The sequence below is a fragment of the Megascapheus bottae genome, chromosome 9 (assembly GCF_031878675.1).
Source record: "Megascapheus bottae isolate mThoBot1 chromosome 9, mThoBot2.hap1, whole genome shotgun sequence".
NCBI classification, from domain to species: domain Eukaryota; kingdom Metazoa; phylum Chordata; class Mammalia; order Rodentia; family Geomyidae; genus Megascapheus; species Megascapheus bottae.
The window spans coordinates 69,014,006-69,037,554 of NC_143517.1; the positions used below are offsets into that span (position 1 = coordinate 69,014,006).

The 23,549-nt window shown below is 44.6% G+C and overlaps 1 protein-coding gene across 4 annotated transcripts in view; it reads right to left on the reverse strand.

Moving 5' to 3' along the window:
• The window catches only part of Arhgap39 (Rho GTPase activating protein 39), a 62,916-nt gene that overhangs the window by 18,671 nt on the left and 20,696 nt on the right, over positions 1–23,549 (reverse strand). For 3 of the 4 annotated variants that reach the window (XM_090339594.1, XM_090339591.1, XM_090339593.1), the window contains exons 2-3: positions 3,948–4,112; positions 246–662 (exon numbers count right to left, since the gene is read on the reverse strand). In XM_090339594.1, coding sequence (XP_090195720.1) covers positions 246–662; positions 3,948–4,033 — 503 coding nt within the window. In that variant the 5' untranslated portion in view covers positions 4,034–4,112. Of the gene's footprint in view, positions 1–245; positions 663–3,947; positions 4,118–23,549 lie in introns of all 4 variants that reach the window. The other variant, XM_090339592.1, reaches the window with a different exon arrangement.

The following is a 23,549-nucleotide window of genomic DNA, read 5'->3' on the forward strand; positions in this document are numbered from 1 at the left end:
TTACATAGTGGTTAATTATAAGGTGAACAAAAGTCAATTGGGTGGCATGGCTACTAGCTGGGTTAATAACCTGAGGATACAGAAGCAAAAGGAGATCCCAGCAGAAAGATCTGAAAACCCTCTTTATTACTACACACAAGAAGCAACGAGTACTACTAAGAAACTTAATGGCAGATAGCCAACTGCCTGGACCCACCCTGCCCTGTTCTGCTGCCTTGCCCTGCCTACTGGCCCAGCCCCCTCACCTGCTGCTCTCTTCCTTTGAGGTTCCCAGGGTGGCTGGCCGACCAGCCCTGGCCTGAAGCTCCTGTGCCCTCTCAGTGGCAGCATCAGACTCTGGTTCCAAGGAGGATCCTGTGCTGCCTCGCCCAGGGCTGCTGTCAGCAGAGACACGTGGGGACTCGGTGTTCTGCTTCAATGTCTGCAGCTTGGCAAGTGGGATGATGTCGCAGTTTTGTGGACGATGCCACACAGTGCGCTGTGAAGCAGCACTGTAGTAGTAGAAGCGTGATGTGTTGGGGTCAAAGAGCTCCCACCACTGGTCCTCGCTGGTGCGTTTGATTCGCACACCGGCAGGTGGGTCCCACACACACTCACCAGTGACCAGATTGGCATACATGCGCTCGCGGGTACGTGGCTCGATGATCTCGACCCACTCCAGCCTGTGTGAACACAAATGTCAGTCAGCCAGGACCCTGCTGCCCTCCCTGCACATTGCCATCTGCCTATCCCAGTCTGCAGCTAGCCACCATAGCCAGAGCATCAAGTCTTTGTTGCTTGGCCTCTACAAGTGTTCCTGACTCTCAATACTCTGAGTGCAACACGGATGCCCAACTCTAACAGCACCAAGGAACCTAAGCCTCCTCATCTAGTCCTGGGGCTTGAACTCAGGGCCTGGGCATTGTCCTTGGGCTTTCTCAAGGCTAATTCTCTATCACTTGAACCCCAGCACCACTTCTGGCTTTTTCTGTGTATGTGGTAATGAGGAATTGAACCCAGGGCAAGCACTCTACCACTAGGCCATACTACTCCTAGTCCCAGCTTTTTTTTTTTTGGGGGGGGGTGGTAGTCAAGGGCTTGAACTCTGGCCCTGGGCACTGTCCCTGAGCAGTGGTCCTACCCCTGAGCCACAGTCCCACTTCCCATTTTCTAGTGACTAATTGGAGATGAGTCTCACGTATGGGCCGGGAGTTTGGCCTAGTGTTTGAGTGCTTGCCCAGCATGCACGAAGACCTGGGTTCGATTCCTTGGTACCACATACATAGAAAAAAGCCAGAAGTGGTGCTGAGGCTCAACTGGTAGAGCTCTAGCCTTGAGAAAGTCCAAGGACAGTGCTCAGGCCCTGAGCCCAAGCCCAAGACTGACAAAAAAAAAAAAAAAAAAAAATCGGGCCGGGAGTTTGGCCTAGTGGTTAAAGTGCTTGCCTAGCATGCATGAAGACCAGGGTTCGATTCCTCGGTACCACATACATAGAAAAAGGACAGTGCTCAGGCCCTGAGCTCAAGCCCAGGACTGGCAAAAAAAAAAAAAATCGCTTGGAAAATAATGTAAATTAACACATGCCTCACAAGACCATTTTAATGCAGGTAATGTATGATGTAAGGTTAACTTTTTTTTTTTTAATGTAAAGGTGCATGGTGCCCCTTAGTGTGGACCCTGTGTCTTGTTGTCCTGTGCATCATCCTTCCATGGGCATGATCTATCACTGGGTTGGTTACATTTGTTGCCAGAGTAAGGGCTTAAGAGAAGAGGAAAAGGGAGAGAGAGAAAGCTGGCCCGTGCTGTCCTGTGCATCATTCTTCCATGGGCATGATCTATCACTGGGTTGGTTACATTTGTTGCCAGAGTAAGGGCTTAAGAGAAGAGGAAAAGGGAGAGGGAGAAAGCTGGCCCCGTGACAGTACTCCCACAGTTCTGCCAGGACAGTAAGAAACAAAAGGTCACCCACCGTTCCTGATTCCTACTGAGCTAAAGTAGCCCTGGACAGTTACTCTAAACACAAATACCCTCATGAACCCATGGCTCCAAGTGGACTATACACCTTCCTTATCGTCTTTTTCTTTCTTTCTTTTTTTTTTTTTTTAGCAAGTCCCATGCTTGAGCTCAGGGCCTGAGCACTGTCCTTGGGCTTTCTCAAGGCTAGAGCTCTACCACTTGAGTCACAGCACCATTTTCAGCTTTTTCTTTTTTGTCCATTGTGGGACTTGAACTTCCAGCTTTTTCTATGTATGTGGTACTAAGGAATCAAACCTGGGTCTTCGTGCATGCTAGGCAAGCACTCTACCACTAGGCCAAACTCCCAGCCTCCTCCTTTTTAAATTATCTCTTTCCCAACTTTGACTTTTCCTGTTGAATTTTTACTTTTTACTGATCTACATGGGATGTATTTTAAATATACATATTCTAGATAGTAATAACTCGTTAGTAATGTGCTACAAGGATCTACTGTTTGCTTTTCATGGGTGAGATAGCATTGAGGTTTGCATTCAGGGCCTTGTAGGAAGAGTCATTCATTTGAGCCATGCTTTAGCTATTTCTCAGATAGGGTACTGCATTTTTATCCAGGGCTGGCCTTGGACTGTTATCCTTACACTTATACCTTCCCATACTGAGATCATAGGTGCATACCACCAGGTTGTTAGGTGAGATGGAGGCTGTGCAAATGCTTTGCTTGGGCTGGCTTTGAACCATATTTCTTCAGATCTCTTTCTCCTAAATAACTGGGACTATAACTGTATACTACGACAACTTGGCTTTTATCTATTCTTACCCTGTTTCCTTATAATTAAGCAAAGGACTATCAATTTTGCATACAATTCTACTGACATCTTTGTTAGATATGTGTTAGTACTAATGATGGATTCATCTCCATATTATGGTACTGCTGTCTTCCACTAACACTCTGGCATGTCCATCTGCCTCTCTAGGTCTAAGGGTATGGACATTGCACGCTTTCAACACATCTCTCTTTGATTCCATTTCATCTAGTGGTGTATATCCCAGTCTCTGTGGGGAGGGGGAGGTAGATTCAGAAACCAAAGGTAAATTGGCAGAGAAATTTTCTCATACAGGGGAAAGGGTCAGGGTCAGGAAGAGCCAAAAGGGTCACATGTACTAAGGCAGCATTAGTCAAAGTCTTAATGTCAATATCATATCTACTCACAGTGACATGTGTCCTGATTATGTGAAAGTCACCTGATGTACATACACTTAAGCATCAGCAGCCTAGGGTAAGATACCTGTGATCTAACTCCAATGACTCCTAAAAGGGGGGCTGGGTGACAGATGCTAACAACTCTGGGCAAGGCACACTAGCCTTCCTAACCTCATTCTTTCTTTCTTTCTTTCTTTCTTTCTTTTTTTTTTTGCCAGTCCTGTGCTTGAGCTCAGGGCCTGAGCACTGACTGTCCTTGGACTTTCTCAAGGCTAGAGCTCTACCACTTGAGCCTCAGCACGACTTCCGGCTTTTTTCTATATGTGGTACCAAGGAATCCAACCTAGGTCTTCATGCATGCTAGGCAAGCACTTTAATCACTAGGCCAAACTCCCAGCCTCTGTTTTTCTTTTCTTTCTGTCTGTTTTTCTTTTCTTTTCTTTTTTCTTTCTCTCTTTATCTCTTCCTTCCTTCCTTTCTTTCTCGCCAGTCCTGGGCCTTAAACTCAAGGCCTGAGCACTATCATTCATTGGCATCTCCATGATGGTCCACCACAGGAGCTCATGTGTCCAGCCCCAGCTTCAAGGTCTGGTAGCTATAGTAGCTATCCCTATGGCACCTGCCTTAGGTATATGGAAATTGCAGAAGGCCAACCACTGGTGAGGCCCCGTGAGAAAGTACATGTGGGTGGTAGTGCAGTATGGGGCCAGGAGAACCCTGCATCCATGATGAACCCTTCCCTTCTATTCCCATGCCCTGGATAACTCAGCAGGAATGGACAGTACTTCCTTACCTGGTGCTGGACCCTGGAATTCTGGGGTCCTGTCCATCAATATGGTGGCTCCTGCATTCATAGTCCTGTGTCTGGGACATTGCCATTTGCTTCAAGTGTGCCAATGTAAACTGACTTCAGAAGAGTCTGAGGATGCCCCCTCCAGCATCAGACTTCAGGAAAAGTCTGTACTAGAAAGAAGAAAAGCAGCTGACTTGGAAAATGGTATGACTTCAGCAACAACTTCATTCATCTTTATCACTTAGCAGCTGGCCTGAGAAACCCTCCTCCCAAGATTGCTACTGCATTCACTCAAAGTTAATGTTCTCCCACTTGAGTTGTAGCTCCACTTTTGGCTTTTTGGTGTTTAACTGGAGGGAAGAGTCTTAGAGATTTTCTTGCCTAAGCTGACTTTGAATCATTGTCCCAGATTGTTTATACCTGTAATCCTAGCTACTCAGGAAGCTTTTTTTCTTTTTTTTTCTGGTGGGTGGTGGGGCTTGAACTTGGCCTGGGCATTGTCCCAGAGCTCTACAGCTCAAGGCTACCTCCCTACCCTGGAGCCACTTCCCTTTTTCTAGAGTTTTTTTTTTTTTCCCCCCATGGGGCTTGATCTCAGCCTGGGCACTGTCCCTGAGGTCTACAACTCAAGGCCATCGGCCTACCCTTGAGCCAAGCCCCATTTCCCATTTTCTGGAGGTTAATTGGAGATATGAGTCGCAGGTCCTTTTGTTTCCAGACTGGCTTAGAACCTTGATCCTCAGATCTCAGCCTCAAGTAGCTAGGAATACAGGTGTGAGCCAGTGTGCTCTTTAGGCAACACTTTTTAAATTATTATTATTAAGAAAAAAACAAACAAAAAACCCTGTAATCCTAGCTACCTAGGAGGCTAAGATCTGAGGATGGTGGTTCCAATGCACCATCTGGAAAGTCTGAGACTCTTATCTCCAATTAACCACCAAAAAGCCAGTGCTTAGGTGGTAGAGCACTAACCTTTAGCTGAAAAAAGCTCAGTAACAGTCCCCATGGCTTAATCTCCCACTCTACTCTCTCTTGTCTCTCTTTACACACACACACACACACACAAGCAAACAATTAAGAGTGATAACAGAGGGGCTGAGAGTTTGGCCTAGAGGTAGAGTGCTTGTTTAGCATGCACAGAGACCCAGGTTTGATTCCTTGGTACCACATACATAGAAAAAAGCCGGAAGTGATGCTGTGGCTCAAGTGGTAAAGCTTCAGCTTTGAGAAAGCCCAAGGATAGTGCTCAAGCTTTGAGTTCAGTCCCCTGGGTTGGAAAAAAAAAAAAGTGATAACAAAAAACAAAACAGGGGCCGGGAGTTTGGCCTAGTGGTTAAAGTGCTTGCCTAGCATGCATGAAGACCCGGGTTCAATTCCTTGGTACCACATACATAGACAAAAGCTGGAAGTGGTGCTGAGGCTCAAGTGGTAGAGCTCTAGCCTTGAAAAAGTCCAAGGACAGTGCTCAGGCCCTGAGCTCAAGCCCAGGACTAGCAAAAAACAACAACAACAAAAAAAACCCAAAACAGTAATAACGGTATTTGGGCATTGTGGTGCATACTTATTAATCCCAACACCTGGGAAAAGGATCATAAATTTGAAAAGGTGACCCTGTCTCAAAAAGAAAAAAAAATTTAAGTATATACTGGGAAATATAGTCTAATGGAATATGAACAAAGTATAGTGTGTTTGGCCTGACAAAGAGCCACACCCAGAACACTTAAAAAAAATCCTTACAAATAAATGAGAAGTAAACAGACAATTTTAGAGAGGTACTCAGCTTCACTCCTCACCAAGGAAACACGCATCAACAGCATACCATGATACTTGTACCCTCAAATGCTGCTAAACTGCAGCATTTCCTAACACCAAACACACACACAACATCTACCAACCCAGAATCCCAGGATATCCTCATGAAGCAACTCCCTGTGCTCTTGGAGACCATCATTTTTAATTCTTGTAATCTCTTCTTTGACCTTAGTGTTAGGGCAATACTGGCATGATAAGAGTGAGTTGGGCAGTATTCCCTCTTGTCAGTTTTCTTGGAATTTAAGTTTAGAGTTGCTAATGTTTTTTCCTTCAATGTTTGGTAGACAGGACCTGATCAGGACACTGGTACACCCATGCTCATTGACACATTATTCACAATAGCCAAGATATGGAAACAGCCTAGATGCCCCACAATAGATGAGTAGTTCCAAAAACTGTGGTACCTATACACAATGGAATTTGACACAGCCATCAGAAAGAATAATGTTATTTGCAGGGAAATGGATGGAACTAGAACAAATCATGTTAAATGAGGTAAGCCAAGATCAGAGACACAAACAGTTCATTTTGTGATATGTGGAATTTAGATCTTAAACACAGTGGGATATGATAAATTATACAAAATTCTAAATAGTTACATACAGTGACACCAAAAGAGGATCTTGGGAAGAAAAAACACAAAGGTGCAATGCTTAAGTGTACTGATATAATATACATACTGAAACTAACTCCTAAGATTTGGAAACAAAAGTCTTTAAAATGTTTTCTTCTTTTTCTGATGATTTTGTATTCTTTATCTTATACATGGTGTATTCATGTGAGTACCTGTGGAGGCGGGGAGGGCACAGAGTATTGGAGTGCACTGGACAATGATGAAAGTGAACTACACAGCTCATGAGTGGAGATGGGAGGGAGGGAGTATAAAGAAACAGATGAGACCGGGAGCATAGCCTAGCATGCACGAAGCCCTGGGTTTGATTCCTTGGTATCACATATTCAGAAAAAGCCAGTAGTGGTCCTGTGGCTCAAGTGGCAAAGTGCTAGCTTTGAGCAAAAAAAAAGGGTCTAAGGACAGTGCCCAGGCCCTGAGTTCAACCCCTAGTACTGGCAAAAAAAAAAAAAAAAAAAAAGGAACTAATGTGACACTGTACTTGATTCATGTAAATGTAACCCCTCTGTACATCACCTCTATAATAACAAAACAATTAAAAAAAACCCTGGGGACAGGGAGTTTGGCTTAGTGGTAGAGTGCTTGCCTAGTATACATGAAGACCCAGGCTCAATTCCTTGGTACCACATACATAGAAAAAAGCCGCAAGTGGTGCTGAGGCTTAAGTGGTAGAGTTCTAGCCTTGAGAAAGCCCAAGGACAGTGCTCAGGCCCTGAGCTCAAGCCCGGCACTGGCAAAACAAAAAGAAACAAACAACAGCATTAATTCATGTACTCTCTCTTTGCTATCAGTTTATAATCAGCACTGCAATTATCCCATGTCTCTTATTCCTAGTATTGAGAATTTACTTTTTTTTTCACTCTTTCCTCATGAGTTTGGCTAGAAGTCAAAAATAGCTTCATTTTTTGGGGGGGGATTCAGTTGTGTGGCTTGAACTTGGAGACTGAGCACTGTCCCTGAACTCCTTCACTCAAGGCTCGTGCTCAATCATTTTGACCCACAGCACAACTTATGGTGGAGATAACTGGTGATAAAAGTATTACAGACTTTCCTGCCTGGCCTATCGTCAAATCATGATCCTCAGATCTCAACCTCCTGAGTAGATAGCATTATAGGCATGAGCTACCAGCACCCAGCTTTTAATATTTTTTGTTTTTTCATTTTTTAAATTTCCTGCTATGGCCAATTCCAACCTTGGTCTTTATTATCTCTTTTTTCTAATTTTTAAAGATGGAAATAGGGTTTAGTGACTTGCACCTTTAGAAAAATATATGCAGTTTAGGAAACCAGGTGCAAGTGCTCACAATTGCAATCCTAGCTACTCAGGAAGATGAAATCTGTGGATCAAGGTCTAAAACTAACTCAGGCAGAAAAATCCTCATACTCTATTTCCAATTAACCAGCAAAAAGCTGTAAGTGGAGTTGTGGCACAAAATACTGGCACAAAAAGGTTTTAAATTCAGTTTATATGCTTCTTGTTGAAATTTCCCATTTTACAGCTTTCACAACACACTGCCAGTTTCAAAGTAGTGTATTTTCATTTCACTCCATTCAAAAGCTTTCTAGTTTTTTTTTGTCTTCTTCTTTGATTCATAGCTTACATAGAAATACATTACCTAGTAACTGCCAATTTTCCAGATACTGTTTTTGGTTTTCAATTTAGTTCCATTTATTTTGTAGGAAGTAGGATTTCAATTCAGGACTTCCAGCTTATTTGAATAGAGCTGCCAGCCCTAGTCTTTGCTTATTTATGGAGATAAAATCTAATGGATTTTCATGTCTGGAGTGGCTCTGAGTCACAATCCTCAAATCTCAACCTCCTGAGTAGCTAGGATTATAGGTGTGAGCCACCAATGTCCAACAGCCCGACATTTTACTAGTTAATTGTAAATGAGGTCTTAAAAACTTTTCACCCAGGCTGGCTTCAAACCTAGATTTTCAAGAGGCTGAGCGAGGCCTCCTTTGTAGCTGGGATTACAGGTATGACCCTATGTGATTCCAAGTCTAAGTATGGCTCTGAAAGAGTCAGGCCTAATAAAATAGAACTGACAGCAGCCTTTCTTTCCTGTCTGTTTCTTGGGCAGTAAGTAGTCTCAATTTTTTTTTGGGGGGGTGGCAGTCTTGGGGCTTAAACTCAGGGCCTGGGCACTGTTTTTAGACAATTTTTGCTCAAGGCTAGTGCCCTGCCACTTGAGCCACATTACCACTTCTGGCTTTTTTCTGAGTATATAGGTACCAAGGAATCGAACCCAGGGCTTCGTGCATGCTAGGCAAGCACTTTACCACTAGGCTACACTCCAGGCCCATGTCACAAATTCTTGATTAGCTCTTGTTCCCTGTTTTTCATTCTTTTTGTTCATTTCAGTGAGCTTCAAGAAGGATTTAGGAAGAATATGCCTCTGCTCAGCCAGCATTTCCACAAGGCTTAAGGTCCATTCCCAAGCCATCTATCAGGAGCTTTCCAAGTCCTGCACAATGAACTGGTTCACACTCTGAAAGCTAGACTGTGCTCTGGGCACACAATGGCCCATTCTCCCAGCCCCACGCCTATGGCCTGTTTGGGCTCAGTGCAGCCCCTGCAAGCAGCACAGTGCTTCTGGCAACATCCACTGCCTTTGACAATCTGCTCTCCCAGATCCTTTCCTTCCCCAAGAGACTGCCACACTGTGTCTAGCTCTGTGATCTGACTAGTGGGTAAGTCACAGGAACAATACTGTCCATTAGAACCAGTTTTTAAAACTTTCCTAAGAAGAGAAGAGGACATTGGACCACACCCCACCCACAAAGGAGGGTGGCTGAAATTATTCTGTTGGGACACACAAGGATTTCTATTTATGCATGTGTGTACATGACAGTCCCCACCATACAGACTCGAGTGACAGCTTTGGCTCCTGCTTACACGGAAACCTGGGTAGGCCACCAAAAGCTCCTGGTTTTGTCCACAAATCATGAAGGGACACTAGTAGACACTATGAGAAAGAAATAAGAAGAAGGGCCGGGAGTTTGGCCTAGTGGTTAAAGTGCTTGCCTAGCATGCATGAAGACCCGGGGTTCGATTCCTCGGTACCACATACATAGAAAAAAAAAGCCGGAAGTGGTGCTGAGGCTCAAGTGGTAGAGCTCTAGCCTTGAGAAAGTCCAAGGACAGTGCTCAAGCCCTGAGCCCAAGCCCAGGACTGGCAAAAAAAAAAAAAAAAAAAAAAAAAAAGAAATAAGAAGGGAGCAGAGAAAGTAGAGATCTCACTCAGGTGCTGGCCTTGTCACCATTGATTGTTTTGAGCTGATAACTAAGTTCCTCTGCCTCTTCCAGTCAAACCCCCGATCCCTCTCCAGGGTGGGAGAGAAGCCTGTGTACTTTTGCACACCCTATCAGAATGGACTCCTTGTAGGCACCCTTGGCATGGGAACAATCACAGGTAAAGCTGTAAGATCTTTAACAAGGGAGGGTTCATCTGGGATATGGTGGCCTCAAGACGTCAGGGCATGGTGCCTGACACCTGAGGTCTATAATGGAATGTGAGGACAAGACTGTAGCATATAGACAGAATATTTTTTTTTTATTAAGCCCTTTTGAAAAAGGACTATTTTAAAGTCATGGAAAAACAATGTCTTATGCTCACACTGTGCTCAGCACCAGGTGGCAGGCAGCTCAGTCAACAAATGGTTTTAAAGTGAAATGGTTGTTTTCACAGAAGTCCTCTTTTGAATGACAATGCTGGCTTTCCATCTCACCTGTCATTTGCTGGAGGATGGAAGGTGAGGTGGGCATTAGGAAAGGGTTGTCAGCACTACCCACAGCCAGCACAGACATTTGAGGCTAGCTGGTACCATAGCCCCAGGAGCTCAACCACCTAGCTCACTCTGCTCCTGACTGTAAACCTAGCTACTCAGGAGGCTAAGATCTGAGGATAGCGGTTCAAAGCCCAGGCAGGAAAGTCTGTGAGACTCTTCTCTCCAATTAAACACCAAAAAGCCAGAAGTGGAGCTGTGACTCAAGTAGCCACGCCAACCTCGAGTGGAAAGATGAACAACAGCACCCAGGGCTTGAAGTTTGAGTATTGGCCTGCCTATACACACACACACACACACACACACACACACACACACACACACACACACACACACGAAAACTTATTCAATGTGGAGGAAAAAAGAAAAAAAAAACCTCTATTAGTATGAAAGTTGAAAAGAAGCCAAGTATGATGGAACACATATGTAACAACCAGTATTGGAGATGCTGAGACAAAATCAAGAGTTTGAGGTTGGTTGGCCAGCTGGGTTACTTAGTGAGATCCCATCTCTAACAAAACAAGAGAAAAGGATACTAATTATACAAATGTATATGTGTACATATATATATATATATACACACATGTATATATCTCAAAATGAACTCCAAGATATGGAAACAAGAGACCTCTCCTTTTAAACTTTTTAATATTTTAATTTTTTGATGATCCTGATTTCTTTTTCCTTTTGTGTATTCAGGTGCATATCTCCAAGAAGGTTTAAAGGAAGGGTACAGAACTCGAGGGAAAAGGGTGAAAAAGTACAGCACCAGAACTCACTGGACACTAGTAAAAGTGAACTATACAACTAGTGGGTAGAGATGGGAGGGACTGGGAACAAGGGAATAGAAGACATTTACAAAAGGAAAAGTATTAATGACCTGACTCATGTAGTTGTAATCCTTCTGCATATCATCGCTATAATAACAATAAAATTAATTTTTTAAAAAAGGATAAGCTGAGCACCTGTAGCTCAAGCCTGTAACCCTAGATACTCAGGAGGCTGAGATCTGAGGATCATGGTTTGAAACCAACCCAGGCAGGAAAGTCTGTGAGACTCTTATCTTCAATAAACTACTACAAAAAAAGAAAAGATAAAGCCAGAAGTGGCTCAAGTGTTAGAATGCTTGCCTTGAGCACAAAAAGCTAAAGGACAGTGCCCAGGCCCAGAGCTCAAGCCCCAGGACTGGAAAAAATGGAAAAGTAAAAAAAAATTTTAAAAAGGGGGATGGTGGGCAGCGCTGGTGTCTCATGCCTGTAATCATATTCAGGAGGCTGAGATCTGAGAATTGAGGTTCAAAACCAGTCCAGGCACAAAGTCTGTGAAACTCTTATCTCCAATTAGCCACCAAAAAACCAGAAGTGATGCTGTGGTTCAAGTGGCAGAGTGCTAGCCTTGAGCTAAAGAGCTCAGGATCAGGGCACAGGCCCAGGTTCAAGCCCCATGACTGATTAAAAAAAAAAAAAAGATGTAAAGTCAAAGTCAAAGTCAGGAGAACTTGGTTTATAATCTAACATGAGCCCTTGCTTCTGTGTATGTGTGCGCTTCTTTTGTGTGTGCACGTGAATTTGGGGCTTTGTACTCTGGTCTGACTTTTAGTTTATGGTTGGTAATCCACCTCTTGAGCCACACTTCCAATTAGTTGTTGTTGTTGTTGTTCTGTGTGTGTATTTTGCCAGTCCTGTGGCTTGAAATCAAGGCCTGGGCTCCCTGAGCCTATGTGTTCAAGAGCTAGTGCTCTACTACTTGGGCCATAGTACCACTTCCAGATTTTTTTCCTGTTTATGTGGTACTGAGGAATCAAACCCTGAGCTTCATGCGTGCTAGGTAAGCACTCTACCACTAAGTCATGTTTCAAGCCCTGTGTGTATTTTGTTTTTCTTGCTGGTTTACTAAAGTTATAATCCCATGGACTTTTCTGCCAGAGCTGGCTTTGAGCCTTAATCATCAAATCTCAGCTTCCTGAGTAACTAACCCACTGTCCCAGGCTCCCTCTTCTCCCTTTCTCCCTCTCCCTCTCTGTGTTTCTCTTTCTTGTGCTGGTCCTAGGGCTTGAACTCTAAGCCTAGGAATTGTACCTGAGCTTTTATGCTCAAGGTGAGCATTTTATCACTTGGGCCACAGTGCCCTCTCTTTGCTACCCATTTCTATGAATGTATGGGTAAGTGGAAAGTTGTGCTGCAGTCCTGTTGGAAGTGTCACTGACTGTCCTGATGGATTCCCCAAAATGCTCCCCTGTACACGTGGGTGAAATGCTGAAGATGCTCTACTATAGTGCCAATCATCTTCATAATAATCTGAGTCTTTCCTACCTCTTTTTCTCAGGTTTGATGTTGTTGTTTTGATTATTTGTTTATGCTGGTCCTGGGTCTTGAACTCAGGGCCTGAGCACTGTACTTGGGCTTTCTCAAGATGTTCTTTATCACTTGAGCCACAGTACCACTTCTGACTTTTCCAGGGCTTCATGTGTTTGAGGCACGCAGTCTACCACTGGGCCTCACTTCCAGTTCCCACTGCTGCACTTTTTCACCCTTTTCCCCTCAAGTTCTGTACCCTCCCGAAACTCCTAGTTCTTTTTCTGTGGACAATTTGCTCTACATTGTCGGCACAGCCTGGGAACCAGCCCTCCACTGGTCTGCCTTCACTGACTGTGGACAACTGCCCTTGCTTGGTGGGGACATGGAGAACCTTGAAGAGAAAGAGCCCCTTAGTGAGGGCACCTGTCAAGGTGGACAACAGCCCTAGAGCCTAGTACCTTGTTTCCTACAGGGAAGGATAGGTACCAACTCAGAGTTTCAGGGTTTCAAGACTGAGGACTGCTATGATGAGGCACGCACCCCACTTTGTCCCATACTCCCAAGCTACTATGCCAAAATATTCCATCCTATGCTTGTTTTATTGTCCCAGAAGATTTAGAAGCCCATTGAAGAAGGTAGTTGTTGTCTTATAGATCCCCACTGTCAGCATCTTGAAGAGTGCCTAACACATGGCATACAAGTATGAATGAGCTGTACCATGAGATAGTGGCTTCCCTTTGCTGGGAGCCAACCATGTTTTGTACAACCATTCAGTGCACAGTCCTAGACAGCCCTTTCAGTCTCACCAGTCTGAGAAGCAAAGAGCAGCCTGGCATGACTGTGCACATGCCTGGGCACTTGGTGGGTAAGAGATATGCAGCACTTAGCCCTGGGGCTTGTCCCCAGAAGATCCCACCACAGCTACAGTGGGTCCAGTTCCCAGATACAGGGCACGCATGGCCACAGTACATTCTGAGTGCTAAGACCTAGCAAAGGGGGCAGGAGTTACCCATACACTAGCACCAGGGCCTTCTGTTGGTCCCCACCCCTGTGATAGCTGCTGCACCTCCTGCCTCTCATTGCAGAAAGTTCCGGTCATGAGTAGGCGATTAGGTTCTTGATTCCAACTTCCTACGCAGAGCTCTGGAACAGAGGACACTCTGTGCTGCTCTGACAGGGTCTGTTTGGAGAACAAGCCCTGAAACAGCAATCTGCTCCTGATGCCAGCAGCACCCACAAGACAATGTCCTCCCACCCACGCCATCTCTGGGGCTGTGGGCCATGTGTGCAAGTGTGTGCAAGTATGTCAGTTCATGGCCCCTATTCTGAGGAGCTAGCTATCAGGTGAGCTGCATGCCTTGCTCCATTGCAAGGCATTTGTCTTCAAAGACGATAAGGATCTGATGATGGCCATGATGGTAGGAAAAACATGGTACAGACCAGTAAGCCTCTATGGGCCATTATCCATCCACCAAGGTAGCCATTGTGGAAAAGGCCAAAACTGTCATCACAGACCTCTCTGCTCTTCAGGAGTATTCCTGTGAAACTAAGCAATACCTGAAAATACCAGGAATAGGAACCATCCCAAAGAAGCTCTGGTTACCACTTGACAGCCTCAATGTCTGCTTTGCAAAGGTATAGTCAGAGGAGAGACTGACTTATCACTCATCTTTCCCTGGCTGCTGCCATGGTAGCCTTGGTCCCAGGGCCTTGCAGGTCCACAGGGTGTCCACATATGCCTTCTAACCTAACCAAACAGCTGGTTAGGGAGGTTCCTAGCCAGTCTCTATGTTTTCTGATAGAAACCATCCACCTTCGCCAAGCACCTCACTCAGCAGCCTCATGGCTCAAACGCCACAGACATTTCCTGAATGTAAAGTGTGCCACTTTTCAAGAGCAGAAAAAAACATGTAAGTCATTCAGGGAGGACACCAGCGACAAACATTAAAAAAAAAAAAAAAAAGTCAACCAAAATGCATCCCCAAGTTAGCCCAGTGCTTCTTCAGCCGGCGCAGTGGCTCAAGCCTGTAATCCTAGTTACTCAGGAGGCTGAGATCTGAGCATCAAGGTTCAAAGCCAGCCCGGGCACAAAAGGACCTGAGACTCTTATCTCCAATTAACCTCTAGAAAACCGAAAGTGGGGCTGTGCCTCAAGGATAGGGTGGTAGCCTTGAGCTGAAGAGTTCAGGGACAACACCCAGGCTGAATTCAAGCCCCATGACCCACAAAAAAAAAAAAAAAAAAAAAAGTCTGCTCCAGAGAGAGAGTGGTCTAGTGTTAGAATGCTCACATAGTATACACAAAGCCCTGAGTTCTATTCATTGGTATCACACACATATAAAAAGCTAGAGGTAGTGCTTTGGCTCAAGTAGTAGAGTGCTAGCCTTGAGAAAACTCATGGACAATGTGCAGGCCCTGAGTGCAAGCCCCATAACTGGAGAAAAAGAAAAAAAAGAAATGTCTGATCCAGGCACCAAACAGCTGTGCATCAACTGTGTAACCAGCCAAGTCCCCATCTAAGCCCTGGCTAGCTGGAGAAAGTTCTGGATAAATGTAAGTGACCATAGGTCTAAAGCTCATTTCCAGGGTTCCTCTCCACCCCTCACCCACTCCCAATCCTGGGGCTTGAACTCAGGGCCTGAGCACCATCCTTGACTTTTCTCAAGGCTAGCACTCTACTACTTGAGTCAAAGCACTACTTCTAGCTTTTCTGTGTGTATGGTACCAGGAATTGAACCCTGGGCTTCATGCTTGCTAGGCAAGCACTCTACCACTAGGCCACACTGCCAGCCCATCATTTCTAGCTTTCCCTGGGATAAAACCATAATTCTAAGCAAAGGCATGGCAGAGTCAACACTCGGCTCAGGGTGCTCATCCTTTGCAGAAGTGCTGAGTGAGGTTGGCTTAGTCAGGAAGACTGACTAATCATTAGGAGTCATTTTGAAAATAATCTAAGCCAGGTATAGTGGCTTGGGCCTGTAATCCTAGCTACTCAGGGGGCTGAGATCTGAGGAATGAGGTTCAAAGCCTGCTGGACACTAAAGACCTTGAGACTCATCTCCAATTAACCACTAGAAAAACAGGAAGTGAGGCTGAGGCTCAAGGGGTAGGGTTGTAGCCTTGAGCTGAAGAGCTCAGGGACAACGCCCAGATCCAAAGTTCAAGCCCTATGACCCACCCACTGCCCCCCATCCCTCCCCCCAAAAAAGAAAAGAAAGGAATCTACTCCACAGAAAAATAAAAGGAAATATCTATCGCATAGAGTACAATGGAAAAATGATGAGGTCAGGGACCCACAGTTACTGCCTTTGGCTGCCTCAGAAAGTCACTTCCAGCTACTCATGGTGGTTCCAGAAAGAGTATACAGCTGAAAAACCTGTCTTCATACTTCACAATGAGCTCAACTTTGGAGACTCCTGCCAGAACACCCCCCACCCCCACACAACCTTCAAACTAACCTGAGGCTAAACTACAACAGGTGACTAGATAGAGGAGGCTTCTAAAAATGCTCCCTGCTATTACTAACAGAAAAGTACTAGAAAGGGCCAGAAGAGAAGTCAACCTTGTTTGAAGCTCTGCTCCACTCTTAGACTAAAGTCAGTATTTTTGGAGAGAATAATTATATTGTCAGAAGGATAAGCCAGAAGGCTCTGAACCATCCTCTAGAGAAAAATAAGAAGGGACTGCTACTAAATAGAAACCAGTGTAACCTGAGAAATGCAGAGCTCAAGAAGGAAACACCAAGTTCAACTGTTATGAAGAAAAGAGGGGACCACCTGGAGTAGCCAGTCTCTGAGGGACTTGGCCTGCACCTGTCCTGGAGCTTTGTTTACCACTCTGAGGAAAGCAGGAGAGGAAATAATCCATGTGGAGAAATCCTGGAGGGTTTTCAGCATGCTTGAAGGAAAGTTGCCATCCTGCACTTGGGGCCCAGGAGAAGCCCTAATTGCAGATTGGCCCCCTGAGGTCAGGCTGCTGCAAACATAGTGATGGTACTGCCAAGATGGTCACAAGATCTACAGTCAGACTTGAGGGTCCTAAGACTGAAGCATTTGGGGAAGGCACAAACATAGATGAATTTTAGGTGTAAGTTTTTAGTTTGCTGCTGATGTGTTTTGTTGTTGTTGTTTTTTCAGTATCTTCTTATGTAGTCTAGTCCAGTCTGGTGCTTGTCATTCTCCTGCCTCATACATCTTCTGAGTGCAGAGATTATAGGCATGTATCACTGTACTTGGCTAAAGTTAGATTTTACTAACTAAATTGGTCATATCAAAATATCGAGGACAACCACTATGGAAGACAAGTGACCAAGTTTGAATCTACAGTAAAGAAAATAAGAAAAATAGTCAAAAGGGTCAAGAAAGGAAGAAGAAAAAGAAAGCCTGGTGGCTCACACATGTAATCCTAGCTACTCAGGAGCCTGAGATTTGAGGTTCGAAGTTCAAAGCCAGTCTAGGCACTAAAGTCCGTGAGACTCTTATGGCCAATTAACCTGTAGAAAACTGGAAGTGGTGCTGTGGCTCAAGGGATAAGGTGGTAGCCTAGAGCTCAGGGACAATGCCCAGGCCCAGGGATAGGGCGGTAGCCTTGAGCTGAAGGGCTCAGGGACAGTACCCAGGCCCAGAGTCTAAGCTCCATGACTGACAAAAAAAAAAGACAGCAACTCATCCATAAAATAATAGGAGCTAGACTACAAAGCAAGGTGGCTGAGAGTGTGGCCTAGTGGCAGAATGCTTGCCTAGCATGCATGAAGCCCTGGTTTCCATTCCTTGGTACCATATACTGAGAAAAAGCTGGAAGTGGTGCTATGGCTCAAGTGGCAGAACATAGCCTTGAGCTAAAAGGGTCCAAGGACAATGCCCAGGTCCTGAGTTCAAGCCCCCAGGACTGACAATAAAAAGGAAAAAAAATACAAAGTAAGGTGGGAAAAATGAGTTTAAGCTGGGCACTGATAGCTTATGCCTGTAATCCTAGCTACTCAAAAGGCTGAGATCTGAGGATTGCAATTCAAAGCCAGACAATTAACCATCAGAAAACTGTAAGTGGCTCAAAGTGTAGAGCACTAGCCTTGAGCTGAAGAGCTCAGGGGAAGCACCGAGTTCATGCCCCACAATTGACCAAAAAAAAAAAAAAAGTCCACAGTATAATTATTAAATATAAATAAATAGCTGGTCTTGCTAAAACAGAAGTGGTGAGGTGAGATTTTTAAAGATCCAGATAGATGGCAGTTTCCTAGGACCACATTATTGGCTCTTCTAGTTAAGTAAGATTACTCTATAATGTTCACAGGACACATGCCTGAGAACATATCTCTCACTGAGTGAGGCATGACTTCATATGCTGTTAGACATATCTCAGACATGAGGGAATGCAGCTCCATGAGAGAGTGTGTTTCTTTCTTTCTTTCTTTTTTTTTTTTTTAACATTTGTGAGGCCTTGGGTTCAACCTCCAAAAAGAAAGAGAAAACAAGCTGGGCGCAGTGGCTCATGGTGGTTCACCCCTGTAATCCTAGCTACTCAGAAGGCTGAGATCTGAGGATCAAGTTCAAAGCCAGCCCAGAGAACAAAAAAAACCTGAGACTCTTATCTCCAATTAACCTCTAGAAAACAGGAAGTGGGGGGGGGGGGTAGGCAGGTAGCCTTGAGCGGAAGAGCTCAGGGATAGCACCCAGGCCAAGTTCAAGCCCCATGACCCATTAAAAAAAAAAAAGAAAAAGAAAAAAAAAGGAGAGAGTGAGAGAAAGAGAGAGAGAACAATAACACAAGGAAAACCATGAATGGGAAAGTCAGGCAATTCTGCCAGTGCTGGAAAAGGCATCTTCAACTGAGAGGACAAATGGACCCCAGATCTGGTATACCACCATAATATAGACGATAAGGGACACAAGTCAGAGGAGAAATGAGAGTTACCATCTGTAGTGGCAGGGCCACTGGCAGGGCATCTGGCCTTGTTATATCTAGTGGGTGTGTAGACACTGTGCCCAGGAAGCAGTAACACTTAATTCTTTCAGCTGTGCATGGAACATTTCTGAAACTGACCACATACCAGGCATAAGCAAGTTTCTGTCAAATGTCAAAGAGCAACCCAGCCAGGATCCCTGCCAAGTGCTTATGCCAGTGTCAGGGACAAAAAGAATGAATTAGAAAGTAATTCATTAGGCTGGGTGAGGTGGCTCACATCTGTAATCCTAGCTACTCAGGAGGCTGAGATCTTAGGATCACGGTTCAGAGTCAGCCTGGGCATTGAATTCCAGAGCCAGCCTGGGCACTAAAGTCCATGAGACTCTTATCTCCTATTAAAGACCAGAAAATGGGAAGTGGCACTGTGGCTCAAGAGGTAGGGCAGTAGCCTTGAACTAAAGAGTTCAGGGACAACGCCCAAGCCCAGAGTGCAAGTCTCATGAAACACAAAAAGAAAAGAAAAAAGACAGTAGTTCATGAACACTAAACCAGCATTATAAAGAATACTAAAGGAAAGGCATACAATGTGAGGAAAACAACTAAAGTCAAGAAATCACATTACACAAAAATCACTAGAAGACTAGCTTATAGCTTAGTATGCACAAGAAGAGGAAAGAAACAAAATCCAGGATATCAAAATGTCAGGAAACATGACACAACTCTCCATAATAAACTTAAACATTAATTATCTCAATTCCCCAATCAAAAGAAGTAGAGCAGCAGACTGGATCAAAAAAGATCCAGCCGGGTGCTGGTGACTCATCCCCATAATCTTAACCACTCAGGAGGCTGAAATCTGATAATCTTAGTTTGACACCAGACCAGAATAGCTCAGTAGTCAGTCCAGGAAAGTCTGTAAGACTCTTTAGTTCCAATAAACTACTCAGAAAAAGCCAGAAGTGGCACTGTGTCTCACGTGGTAGAGCATAGCCATGAGCAAAAGAAGCTCAGGGACAGTACCCAGGACCACAATTCAAGTCACAGGACCAGAAGAGAGAGAGAGAGAGAGAGAGAGAGAGAGAGAGAGAGAGAGAGAGAGAGAGAGAGAGAGAGAGAGAGAGAGAGAGAGAAACCAGGAACAGTTCAAGTAAATAACCTCATGATGCAACTAAAACTGCTAGAAAAACAAAAACAAACCAAACCACAAACTACTAGATAGAGAGTGACTGCAGAGATTGGAGCAGAAAATAATGACATGAGACTTAAAAAACCATACATAAAAGCAAAGAAACCAAAAGCTATTTTTTTAATAAATAGTAAAATTGACAGACCACTAACAAGATTGACAAAGAGACTAGAATCAAATAAATAAAAACAGAGATGCCACAGGAAATGTTACAACAAAAATCCACGAAACCCAAATGCTTATAAAGGACTACTTTCAAAACCTATCTATACTCAAAAAAGGAAAACCTAGCAGAAATGGACAAATTTCCAGAGATAAATTCCCAGCTGAATCAAGATTTAAACCAGTTAAACAGGACGATAACAGACAAGACTAAGGAAGTAATCAGAAGTCTTTCAACAAGGAAAAGCCAAAGCCTAGATGCATTCAATGCTAAATTACTCCTCTTCCTCCTCTTTCTCTTGTTGGTTGTGGGACTTGAACTTTGGGCCTGGGCACTGTCCCTGAGCTCTTCATTTCAAGGCTTTTACTGCCCTACTTCTAGAGTCACAGCCACTTCTAGTTTTCTAGTGATTCACTGAAGATAAAAGTTTCATGGATTTTAGTGCCTGGGCTGGCTTTGAACCATGATCCTTAGATCTCCGCCTCCTGAAGAGCTAGGATTACAAGTGTGAGCCACTGGCACCCTGCTCTACAAAATTTTTAAAAATGAACTAACTCCTGGAACTTCCCACTTAAATAGAAACAGAGGGAGCAATTCCAAACTTAATCTATAAAGCCAATTTCACACTCATCCCAAACCAGGTAAGGATCTAACAAAAAAGAACTACAGACCAGTTTCTCTGATGAACACAGACACAAAGCTCTTCAATAAAATACTAGCCAACAGAATCCAGAAGCAAAGTTTAAAAAATTATACATTATGACCAAGTAGGCTTCATCCCACAGATGCAAGGCTAGTTTAACATATGCAAATTAATAAATGTAATTCAGGGCCGGGAGTTTGGCCTAGTGGTAGAGTGCTTGCCTAGCATGCACGAAGACCCGGGTTCGATTCCTCGGTACCACATACATAGAAAAAAAAGCCAGAAATGGTGCTGAGGCTCAAGTGACAGGGCTCTAACCTTGAGAAAGTCCAAGGACAGTGCTCAGGCCCTGAGCTCAAGCCCAGGACTGGCAACCCCCCCCCCCCCAAAAAAATAAATAAATGTAATTCACCATGTCAACAGAAACAGAGACAAGGACCACATGATCATCTCAATAGATACAGGAAAAGCCTTTGACTAAATACCACATCTGTTCATGTTAAAAAGCTTTGGAAAAGCTGGGAATAAAAGATACATTCCTAAAACAATAAAGGCTATATACGACATATGACAATATCATGATGAATGGGAAAAAAACTAAAACGATTTCCTGTAAAATCAGGAACAATATAGTTCTAGAATTCCTACTCAGAGCAACAAGGCAAGAAGACATAAAAGGATTATTTTACTGAAAGAAGAAAGCAAATTACCCCTATTTGCAGATAACAGGATCTTATACCTAAAGGACCCAAAAACACTCCATCCCCAAGCTCCTAGAATTGATCAACCATTTTAGCAAAGTAGCAGGATTCATAATTAATCCACAAATGTCAGTAGCTTTTCTGTATGCCAACAATGTACTAGCAGAAAGGGAAATCATGAGAACAATCCCTTTGAAATAGCCTAAAAAAAAGTAAAATACCACGCCCATAATCCAAGCTACTCAGGAGGCTGAGATCTGAGGATCAAGGTTCAAAGCCTGCCCGGGCACAAAAGGACCTGAGATTCTTTTTTTTTTTTTTTTGCCAGGATGCCCTCACTGACTCCACCCCCTGTCCCTCTCACTGACTCTGCCCCATGTTCAGTGACTCCACCCCCTGATGGCTTCACTGATTCCACCCCTCCCTGGTGTCCTCATCTACAGGACCCCCCCCCCACACCCATGTCCTCACTAACTCTTCCCCTACCTCCTCACTGACCACCCCCACCCTCACAGACTTCACTTCCTCTTAGTGTTTCTTATTACAATGGGGTCTCATCAGTCTCACCCAAGCCGTGACACCCCCTTGGGATATCTTTTATCCCCTTGGGATATCTTTTATGCTCTTTAGATGTTCTTCTACTCAGAGACTCCATAAAGCCAAAACAGCTCATCTTTTATTGCAATTGTGTCTGGCCAAAGTATAGGCTAGACAATGGGTCTCAATGGCCCCAAAATGGGACTTTGGATTATAATATTCTCAGGAATTTAGACAGTTTCTGCCGACGCAATGGTAAATGGCCAGAGGTTCTATATGTTCAGGCTTTCTTTGCTCTCCATGCTTGCCCTTCTCTCTATCCATCCTGTTCAATTTCCCCTATCCTACTGGCACAGGGGCATCCTGTCCCTGCCAAATCACCTAAGAGCCTGGAGCCTCTTCCTAAAACTAAAGTGCCTGATCCCCTACCCATCATTGAAGATTCTGCTTCTCCTCCCCAAGCTGAACCTTTCCTTCCTTCTCCTCCCCCTTCATCTCCTTTTGACTCACCTCCTGCTATTCATACTCGATCTTGTACTGGTAGCTCACAGCCTCCACCAGCCTCCTTATATCCCCTGCAGGAGGTGGCAGGAGCAGAAGGGGTCATTTGTGTGCATGCCCTCTTTTCAATGACAGATCTTTCCCAGATTGAGAGGCGACTAGGATCATACTCCCAAGATCCCAATAATTATACCAAAGAGTTTAAATACCTTGTTCAGACTTATGACCTCACCTGGCATGACATATATACAGTCCTGTCCTCTACCCTTACCTCTAAAGAAAAGGAAAGGGTTTAGGGTTGCAGCCCAGGCACATGCTGATGAAACCCACCGCCTAGACAATACTTTCCCAGTAGGGGCAACGGCTGTGCCCAGGGAAGAGCCCAAATGGAATTATGAAAATAATGCTCCTGGAAGGGTTAGCAGAAACAGGATGGTAACCTGCCTCGTAGCTGGCCTCCAGAAGGCAGCCCACCATGCAGTCAACTATGATAAACTAAAGTAGGTTACCCAGAGACCCACTGAAAACCCTGCCGAATTTCTTGATCGCCTTACAGTGGCACTCCAGCGTTATACTAAGCTGAACCCGGAGTCAAAAGAAGGTATAGTGGTCCTTAATACCCATTTCATTTCCCAATCAGCTCCCGATATTAAAAAAAAAAGTTGAAAAAGGCTGAGGATGGCCCTCAAACTGCTCAAGGAGATCTGGTGAGCATGGCCTTTAAGGTTTTTAACAACTGGGAGGAACAGAAAAAAGCTGATAAGGCTGCCCATAATAGGAAAAATTGCCAGCTCCTGGCTGCTGCCCTTCGGGCTCCTCAAAGAAGAAGCACCCAACGCACACCACCCAGACCATGCTTTAAGTGTGGCAAGGAAGGCCACTAGGCAAGGGCTTGCCCTACTCTACAACCACCATCTGGATCCTGCCAAAGTGTGGACAGCTGGGACACTGGGGAGTCGGACTATCCCTCCTCGTCTCTACAAGGTGGGGCAGTCCCTCCCACACCCCCCACACATGGTGAGGAGCTCAACTTATCCGAGATACTCAGCTTGGCAACGGAAGTGTGATGCTGCCCAGGGCCACTGGATCCCACAAGCATCACCATGGAGGCGCCCAGGGTATGTCTCCAGGTTGCAGGCAAGCTACTTGTATCCTTTCTTTTGGATATGGGACCCAGTTACTGGTTGTTACCTGAGTATTCCAGCCTGTCTTTTCCCTCCCAGATCTCCGTGGTGGGTGTAGATGGCCTTCTTACTTGCTCTGTAGAATAGATAACTTTCCTTTTTTTACATTCCTTTCTAATCTTACCCCACTGTCCCATATCCAAGGCTCCCTCAGCCCCTTAAAGCCCTTTTCCTCTCCCCCAATTTTGCCTGAAGATCGAGTCTTTCTTAAGACCCTTAATCTGTCTGGTTTACATCCTAAGTGGACAGGCCCTCAT